Source organism: Mya arenaria, chromosome 4 (genome assembly GCF_026914265.1).
Source record: "Mya arenaria isolate MELC-2E11 chromosome 4, ASM2691426v1".
Taxonomy (NCBI): Eukaryota; Metazoa; Mollusca; class Bivalvia; order Myida; family Myidae; genus Mya; species Mya arenaria.
The window spans coordinates 2,698,461-2,708,591 of NC_069125.1; the positions used below are offsets into that span (position 1 = coordinate 2,698,461).

The 10,131-nt window shown below is 43.7% G+C and overlaps 1 protein-coding gene across 1 annotated transcript; it reads left to right on the forward strand.

Annotated features, from left to right (window-relative positions):
* The first annotated feature begins 1,286 nt into the window (after window positions 1–1,286).
* LOC128232917 (ice-structuring glycoprotein-like) lies at window positions 1,287–9,065 on the forward strand. The gene is made up of 5 exons (XM_052946719.1): window positions 1,287–1,441; window positions 1,613–1,809; window positions 2,272–2,451; window positions 6,052–6,221; window positions 6,459–9,065. Exons 1-5 carry the CDS (start codon window positions 1,287–1,289, stop codon window positions 9,063–9,065), a joined length of 3,309 nt encoding a protein of 1,102 aa, XP_052802679.1.
* Window positions 9,066–10,131: the final 1,066 nt, after the last annotated feature.

Sequence of the window (10,131 nt, forward strand, 5' to 3'; positions counted from 1 at the left end):
CCTACAGCGTTTAGAGAGCATAGCGAATGGCTACTTATCTGTTTGTTGTTATCCGCTACCGCTGCCTGCGCCACCCCGGGACGGTCCGCCACGTGGTCGCATCGCCAATGGCCGGGTTTGCCGCACTGGAAACAAGAGCCTGGGCGCCTGGTCGGGAACGGGACTGAATACGCTGATGACGCAATAGAAGAAACTGTATACGGCGCGAACCGCCTAGACTTCGCGCGACGCTCATCTTTGAACTTCCGGTCGGCCTTCAGCTGAGCTTTGTATATCTTCTTCTCATCGTCAGAATCTTCGACGAGAGGATGCGCCTCGTACTCTTGTACAACCTTCCAACCGTGCTCAGAACTGTCTGCTAACTTTATCAACTTTTGTCTATGTTTAAACAAGTCTATACCTTCCACAATTTTTCCCTGTGCCTTCGCAACAGCGTCATCCGGTTGAGCTGCGGTAACGTCCTGTAGACTGAAGCCCGCTTCCTGCAGCTTGTCGAGCACGTGCGCGTTGGCCTTGAACTGTGCTTCATTGCCTTTCCTCTTGAATACATAATTATTGTTCGCTGACAGTATTCTGAATTTGCGAACTCAAATCCATTTGCGTTGAATTTAAACGTTGCTCAAATGAAGATAATTTATTGTCAGTAAGTTTTTCAATGTTCGATAAAAGCACGTTATCCGAATCCATGCCGGCAAAATGAACATGTACAAAATTTGATATGAACGGTATGCAATCGTCAGGTAGAATGACCAAATTATCCAATATAATGCTGCACGAAAATCTCGTGCATAAACCAATCAATATAAACCAGTACCGCATTAGACAATTTTTACTTCGCTATTCTACGAAACGCTCGTAAATACACTTATGTTTGCCCTCCTAGTGTTCTTCTTCGGGTTGTCCAGTTAGCGCAGTGGTTAGCGCACTCGCTTCTCACCTAGGCGACCGGAGTTCGATTCCCGGCTCGGGCGCATGTGAGTTTGGTTCGTGGTCATCAAGCCGGAGAAGTGGGTTGTCCGGTTTCCCCCACAACACAAGACCACACTCTTGCGTGAAATCGGACCAACGAGAGTATATAATGTTGTAATAACTTGTTTCACAATCGTTGTAAAATAAATATGTTTAAACTAATGTACGATGCAATTTCAATGAAAACAGTCGCTGAAATTAAACTATATTTGTTTAACATTTGTATTGAATGAGCTTAATATTTCATACTTTGATAAAATTATATGTACATGTCTTTGTATTCAAATTAGGTGTACAAAGACTGCGTTACTGCTGCTATGGACGAATTGAGAGGCACGGGTCGCCCTACAGAGCCAGTCGAGCCATGCTCAACTGACTTTCAGCATGCACATTACACGTTCGACTTTGCTCAGAACTTGTGCCTGCCACACCACAGTCGCCAGATGGGACCTATGTACTTTGTCACTCCCAGGTAATAAGTCAAATATTTTCGTTTAGGAGCATTATTTTTTAAGGACTCGGACCTTTGCGCCTAAATAAGTGTTTTCACCCGTTTTTATGTGACAATATCGTATCTCTTAATAGTTGATTTCCGAAACAGATTCTGACTATTTAACAATATGTTAAATACATCTATTTTCAGAAAAGTTCATTTATTCGGGTTTCGGGACGACGCCCTTCCGATTCAGTATAATTTTCTAATCGACGAAGCCGAGACTATGATGCAGGATGTAGGTGGCATTCACGGGCCAGATGCTGTAATTTCGCTCGTGGATTACGCTCTGACAGAGTTTGGGCACGGGAAGAGAGTGACTCCTCTTCATGCAGACAATTGTGGCGGTAATTAAAGCTGCACTCTCACAGATATGCCAATAGTACAACTATAATATTTTTTTGTTTTTGTAAATACCTGCAAACCAATGATAAAAGATTGCTGACAATAAATAAGATCTCAGATTTTCATATTTCCGTTCGAAAATTAATGTTATATGGCTTAAACCATTACTAACGGGTTAAGAAAATTGCATAATTGTATAAAATATCAATTTTTGAACTTAAATATTAAAATCTGCGGTCTATTTTTTTGTCAGCAGTCTTATATAACTTGTGCAGTGCAGCTTTAAATTTATACAGATCGAAGATGCATTCAGATGTCGTTATGTGATTCAGGCGTCAGTCAACGATAAAGATGCAAAAATGTCGAGTAATGCCTATTAGTTGCACTAATTGTGCGAACTACATATATGAACATATTTTAGTTAAGAGTATAATTTGTTATTTCTAAAACTTAATAATTTTCAGGACAAAACAAAAACCGCTACCTGCTAGCGTACTTCTGCTGGAGGACCATAATCGGCCTTAACGAGGAGATACGCTATTTGATGCAGGTAGCAGGTCATGCCAGGTGCATAATAGACGCTGGGTTCGGGCGAATCAAGGCGCTTTACAGGCGAACGGACTGTGAAACCTTGAGCGACCTAGGTTAGTTAAAAAGAAGTATTCTCATTCAACAAAAACAACAGACTGATTTAAGTTTATTTAAATCAAATGATTGAACAATAATAACTCGTTTTAGCACCAGTCAGTGAAATAATGAGTATATGCACTGAAGGTTATAAACGACCGTGTACTTTATCATCCTAAAATGTCCGTGTACTTTATCAATTTGGTTTTAGTTCATTTTTACCTTTGAAATAACTTTGCTTAAAATAAGATTTTTGCATGAATTATTAACGGCTTACATGAAGTAAACCGATAGATTTGTCAAAGCCGTGTACTTTGCCTTAGATTTTAACTCTGAGAAATCATTTGGTCAAGACTTTCAGGAAAACTTTAGGATATTAGAAAAAGTTCTTTATTACCGTGGATAGAGCTCTTAAATGCGGGGTTTATGGTCTTTATTTCACAAAAAAAATCTCCAAATATTAAGAAAGTTATCTTTAAAAACATTACCTGAAACCAGACTATTTGACATTTGTTGCCGTGCACTTTACCAAATAAGTCACATGGGTTCTCCACCGTGGATAGTATTGTTGGACTGATTTGTTTTGTAAATATTTGTTGAAAAATATGAGCGCTAGCTTTTATTAAAACAATTGAAAGAAATAGTTGCGATTTATCCAACCAAAGAAACATAAACTTGATGTGACATAAATTTATAGCAAATACGACAATACTTAAAATTACGCAGCACTGATACTTTCTTCATTTACAGAAAACTAATGAAAACATAAATAATCCATTTGTTCCAGGCGGCTAACATTGGTATGCTCACGAAGATTTGTCTTCTCCTGTTTAGTGTCTACTGTCAAGGTGCAAACAGTAATTAAAGATATCAATTTTTGCAATATTATTTATAGATGTACTTGGCAATATTTATCGTGCACGTTTGGCAATAAATAATAATTTATATTTAATTGTTTCCAGATTATTTGTTATTGGTGAAATTCTGTCGTCGTTAACTTCAGTACTCATACAATCGTTTCAAGTTATTTGTCGTATTTAGTTTATGTTTATAAATGTTAAAAAAGCTCGTTTTTTATTTTTGGATTTCAAAGAAATGAGAGTATTCGAACACACCAATAAATATGATGATTAGTGCAATATAGTGTCGCCCATCAGTCGGGTTTGTAAAAGTATAATTTCACTTTCATAAGCGTTTAAAGAATGCTTCTTTACTCCTCGGTTAAAATTAGGAGGAAGCGCGGGAAAGTTTGATTTATTTGAAAACTGGAACATTTATGCACATGTTTTACATAATTGGAATGAAATTGAGCTAATTGACCTCAAAGTCTCTTGAAGGCATTTCGTTCCAAACTGTTATCCTATTTGCGCCAATGCGAATAAATATTAATGCGGCGGCTATTTCATCAAAGCAAATCTACAAAATTTTCTAACACCTCTGTTTCAAGGGATACAGAGCATTAAACTTTATTTTGGCGGACCGTTTTGTGTATGAATTCACCATTTGACATAGAAATCACTTTAAGTTTATATAGTAAACGAAGTGTTATTTTACCTATAAATAACTGGATCGCATGGTCAACATTGACTGCATGAGACACAAAAGCATGGCGTGTTCGATTGACCATATCGCATGGCCATGGAAAGCTGATGAATATCAGAAATGATATACGTTCACGATTGCTGATTTAGATTTAACTTCCCCGTGTGTTTCATTTGTATACAATATGACGTGCACGGCAGCAGACGTTTGCACAGCAATGGTCCGCATGTATTGATGACGGCGCCAGCGGTACTAAATGCCTTTGTGATGGGCTTTGGACGGCAAACACCGGTGGTACTGCATGTGAATGTAAAACTGGTTACAGCCAGAACACACTTTCTGATGCATTCCTCCTAGGTACCATCATTATCCATAGTATCAAAAGTGTATTGCTGAAACCAGACTGAAACCAATTCTTTTATTATGATATTACATATTACATTTAAAAGCGCATATATTAGTAATACAATGTATAGATTCAAAAGCGGTGTGCAAAAGATATACAAAGCCTGTCTTATAATTGTTTATAAGATATCGCATAATGTTAAGTTTACAAATGTCGTAATGTCTATATAGTTTCAACAAACATTTTGAGAAACACTTTCGATAAAATGAAAGTTCATTTCTTTACCGAAAAAACATTATATTTTACTTGACCATAGCAACTTTCCTTGCTGATTAATCAAATAGCAAACAAAACCATTACTGCATTTTTGTTCCGCTTTAAAGCATTTCACTGGGTTTCCTTTCTTTTAATTAACTTAAATACTCGTCTGAGAAGACTGGTTTTCGGACAGTTTCAATATGAAATGTTTCCTTGCATGATTAAGTTGTCAAGAATATGATTTTCAATTTCTTTTTTCTAAACAGAATTTTACTTAAAACTGACCAATTACTGCTCGTTATACATAACCTTTTCGTAGAGTAAGTGCTGAGTTTTTTAATTACCTCACTATAAATTTCAAACAATGTTCAAATTCAAAGTAGAATATTGAATCGTGAAACTAAACTTTTGTTTCTTTTGTGAACACCAAAAGTAGATAAGTAGTGAGTAAGTAATAAGCGAGTTTTTACTCACGCAGTGAAATATATTACGATCTTACACGGAAAAAAACAGTTTTTCCCTTTTTATATGCAAAGAAAGGATATTAAATGACAGTTTATCCGAAAAGCGCGTCAATTTGTATACGAACGTAAAGTAACTTCGGAAATGACGAAGTTGAATATGTGTCAAGATCTATGCATGCTGACGTTTGATTTGAAATTAGATCGGGCTAATATATCAAAACAATGAAAAATATCCTAATGTAATTTCAATGTTTAAAACAGTGAAATATCATTTTATTTCACGGTTAAATCTCTATAAACCACTGGAAAGCATATAATTTACTACAATATTTACATTCGCGCTTCAGTTTCTACCCTATAAAAACTGCGTCATATTCCAAAAACCGGTCGACCTTTCGACAAACACATATTTTAACAAATTCTGTCTTTCCTTAATAGATATAGCTATATAATATATACATAATAGATATATAGTGTAGATATTGATAAATGTTTGCATTAACTATAGCATTTCTGCTACGTTTGTTAAGATCAATTTCCTATGTATGAAATTCTAATATCCATTGACATTAAAATTAAAAAAAAAAATTCGTGAATGAAATGATATGACACCATGTTTCTTGTTTGTGATTTTTTGTTTTGTTGTTCTATGTCTTTGGCGTTTACCTAGTGCCATTAAACCGGGTTTATGTTTAAACTGTTTGCTTCTGACCTTGTTTCTGTAGTTTTCACATAAGTATTGGCCAGAAAATTATTTTCAGATGCTCCATCCTTTTTATAGGAATTTCATTTATTTTAACTTACATTTACAAATACATCACATTTAACTGTATATTGTTTGAAAGATTACAACTGCAACATACTTAAATTAAGGAATAGTATTTGCCGCGTTATAAACATGAATAAGTTTATATTAACAGTAGTGTTCAGTTGATCAGGAGTGGGAGGACCGTGCACAGCTGGCGGTAGCGAATGTTGGTACAACCTAGGCACATATTGTAACACAGCGGCAACCCCGGCTGTGTGTGCCTGCAGAGCGGCGTATACTGCGTCTGGTACGGAATGTGGCGGTAAACGTAAGTACAACCTAGGCGCATATTGTAACACAGCAGCAACCCGGCTGTGTGTGCCTGCGGAACGGCGTATACTGCGTCTGGTACGGAATGTGGCGGTAAACGTAAGTACGACCTAGGCGCATATTGTAACACAGCGGCAACCCCGGCTGTGTGTGCCTGTGGAGCGGCGTATACTGCGTCTGGTACGGCGTGTGGCGGTAAACGTAAGTACAACCTAAGCGCATATTGTAACACAGCGGCAACCCCGGCTGTGTGTGCCTGCGGAGCGGCCTATACTGCGTCTGGTACGGTGTGTGGCGGTAAACGTAAGTACAACCTAAGCGCATATTGTTACACAGCGGCAACCCCGGCTGTGTGCCTGCGGAGCGGCGTATACTGCATCTGGTACGGAATGTGGCGGTAAACGTAAGTACAACCTAAGCGCATATTGTAACACAGCGGCAACCCCGGCTGTGTGTGCCTGCGGAGCGGCCTATACTGCGTCTGGTACGGCACGTGGCGGTAAACGTAAGTACAACCTAGGCACATATTGTAACACAGCAGCAACCCCGGCTGTGTGTGACTGCGGAACGGCGTATACTGCGTCTGGTACGGCATGTGGCGGTAAACGTAAGTACAACCTAGGCACATATTGTAACACAGCGGCAACCCCGGCTGTGTGTGCATGCGGAGCGGCGTATACTGCGTCTGGTACGGCATTTGGCGGTAAACGAAAGTACAACATAGGCGCATATTGTAACACAGGAGCAACCCCGGCTGTGTGTGCCTGCGGAGCGGCGTATACTGCGTCTGGTACGGCATGTGGCGGTAAACGTAAGTACAACCTAAGCGCATATTGTTACACAGCGGCAACCCCGGCTGTGTGTGCCTGCAGAGCGGCGTATACTGCGTCTGGTACGGAATTTGGCGGTAAACGTAAGTACAACCTAGGCGCATATTGTTACACAGCGGCAACCCCGGCTGTGTGTGCCTGCGGAGCGGCGTATACTGCGTCTGGTACGGAATGTGGCGGTAAACGTAAGTACAACCTAGGCACATATTGTAACACAGCGGCAACCCCGGCTGTGTGTGCCTGCAGAGAGGTGTATACTGCGTCTGGTACGGCGTGTGGCGGTAAACGTAATTACAACCTAGGCGCATATTGTTACACAGCGGCAACTCCGGCTGTGTGTGCCTGCAGAGCGGCGTATACTGCGTCTGGTACGGAATGTGGCAGTAAACGTAAGTACAACCTAGGCGCATATTGTAACACAGCGGCAACCCCGGCTGTGTGTGCCTGCGGAGCGGCGTATACTGCGTCTGGTACGGAATGTGGCGGTAAACGTAAGTACAACCTAGGCGCATATTGTAATACAGCGGCAACCCCGGCTGTGTGTGCCTGCAGAGCGGCGTATACTGCGTCTGGTACGGCGTGTGGCGGTAAACGTAAGTACAACCTAAGCGCATATTGTAACACAGGAGCAACCCCGGCTGTGTGTGCCTGCGGAGCGGCCTATACAGCGTCTGGTACGGAATGTGGCGGTAAACGAAATTACAACCTAGGCGCATATTGTTACACAGCGGCAACCCCGGCTGTGTGTGCCTGCGGAGCGGCGTATACTGCGTCTGGTACGGAATGTGGCGGTAAACGTAAGTACAACCTAGGCACATATTGTAACACAGCGGCAACCCCGGCTGTGTGTGCCTGCAGAGAGGTGTATACTGCGTCTGGTACGGCGTGTGGCGGTAAACGTAATTACAACCTAGGCGCATATTGTTACACAGCGGCAACCCCGGCTGTGTGTGCCTGCAGAGCGGCGTATACTGCGTCTGGTACGGAATGTGGCAGTAAACGTAAGTACAACCTAAGCGCATATTGTAACACAGCGGCAACCCCGGCTGTGTGTGCCTGCGGAGCGGCGTATACTGCGTCTGGTACGGAATGTGGCGGTAAACGTAAGTACAACCTAGGCGCATATTGTAATACAGCGGCAACCCCGGCTGTGTGTGCCTGCAGAGCGGCATATACTGCGTCTGGTACGGCGTGTGGCGGTAAACGTAAGTACAACCTAAGCGCATATTGTAACACAGGAGCAACCCCGGCTGTGTGTGCCTGCGGAGCGGCCTATACAGCGTCTGGTACGGAATGTGGCGGTAAACGAAATTACAACCTAGGCGCATATTGTTACACAGCGGCAACCCCGGCTGTGTGTGCCTGCAGAGCGGCGTATACTGCGTCTGGTACGGAATGTGGCGTTAAATGTAAGAACAACCTAGGCGCATATTTTAACACAGCGGCAACCCCGGCTGTGTGTGCCTGCGGAGCAGCCTATACTGCGTCTGGTACGGAATGTGGCGGTAAACGTAAGTACAACCTAAGCGCATATTGTAACACAGCGGCAACCCCGGCTGTGTGTGCCTGCAGAGCGGCGTATACTGCGTCTGGTACGGAATGTGGCGGTAAACGTAAGTACAACCTAGGCACATATTGTAACACAGCGGCAACCCCGGCTGTGTGTGCCTGCAGAGCGGCGTATACTGCGTCTGGTACGGAATGTGGCGGTAAAGCTAAGTACAACATTCGCGCATATTGTAACACAGGAGCAACCCCGGCTGTGTGTGCCTGCGGAGCGGCCTATACTGCGTCTGGTACGGCATGTGGCGGTAAACGTAAGTACAACCTAAGCGCATATTGTAACACAGCGGCAACCCCGGCTGTGTGTGCCTGCAGAGCGGCGTATACTGCGTCTTGTACGGAATGTGGCGGTAAACGTAAGTACAACCTAGGCACATATTGTAACACAGCGGCAACCCCGACTGTGTGTGCCTGCAGAGCGGCGTATACTGCGTCTGGTACGGCGTGTGGCGGTAAACGTAAGTACAACCTAGGCGCATATTGTTACACAGCGGCAACCCCGGCTGTGTGTGCCTGCAGAGCGGCGTATACTGCGTCTGGTACGGAATGAGGCGGTAAACGTAAGTACAACCTAAGCGCATATTGTAACACAGCGGCAACCCCGGCTGTGTGTGCCTGCGGAGCGGCCTAAACTGCGTCTGGTACGGAATGTGGCGGTAAACGTAAGTACAACCTAAGCGCATATTGTTACACAGCGGCAACCCCGGCTGTGTGTGCCTGCAGAGGGGCGTATACTGCGTCTGGTACGGCATATGGCGGTAAACGTAAGTACAGCCTAGGCGCATATTGTAACACAGGAGCAACCCCGGCTGTGTGTGCCTGCGGAGCGGCCTATACAGCGTCTGGTACGGAATGTGGCGGTAAACGTAATTACAACCTAGGCGCATATTGTTACACAGCGGCAACCCCGGCTGTGTGTGCCTGCAGAGCGGCGTATACTGCGTCTGGTACGGAATGTGGCGTTAAATGTAAGTACAACCTAGGCGCATATTTTAACACAGCGGCAACCCCGGCTGTGTGCCTGCGGAGCGGCCTATACTGCGTCTGGTACGAAATGTGGCGGTAAACGTAAGTACAACCTAAGCGCATATTGTAACACAGCGGCAACCCCGGCTGTGTGTGCCTGCAGAGCGGCGTATACTGCGTCTGGTACGAAATGTGGCGGTAAACGTAAGTACAACCTAAGCGCATATTGTTACACAGCGGCAACCCCGGCTGTGTGTGCCTGCGGAGCGGCCTATACTGCGTCTGGTACGGAATGTGGCGGTAAACGTAAGTACAACCTAAGCGCATATTGTTACACAGCGGCAACCCCGGCTGTGTGTGCCTGCAGAGCGGCGTATACTGCGTCTGGTACGGAATGTGGCGGTAAACGTAAGTACAACCTAGGCACATATTGTAACACAGCGGCAACCCCGGCTGTGTGTGCATGCAGAGCAGCGTATACTGCGTCTGGTACGGTGTGTGGCTGTAAACGTAAGTACAACCTAAGCGCATATTGTTACACAGCGGCAACCCCGGCTGTGTGTGCCTGCAGAGCGGCGTATACTGCGTCTGGTACGGAATGTGGCGGTAAACGTAAGTACGACCTAGGCGCATATTATTACACAGCGGCA

Coding starts and splice junctions, on each gene's coding strand:
- LOC128232917 (XM_052946719.1), top strand. CDS start 1,287: ATGGACGAATTGAGAGGCACGGGTCGCCCTACAGAGCCAGTCGAGCCA. Junction 1,442..1,612: donor ATGTACTTTGTCACTCCCAG/GTAATAAGTCAA, acceptor ATCTATTTTCAG/AAAAGTTCATTTATTCGGGT. Junction 6,222..6,458: donor TACGGAATGTGGCGGTAAAC/GTAAGTACGACC, acceptor ATTGTTACACAG/CGGCAACCCCGGCTGTGTGC.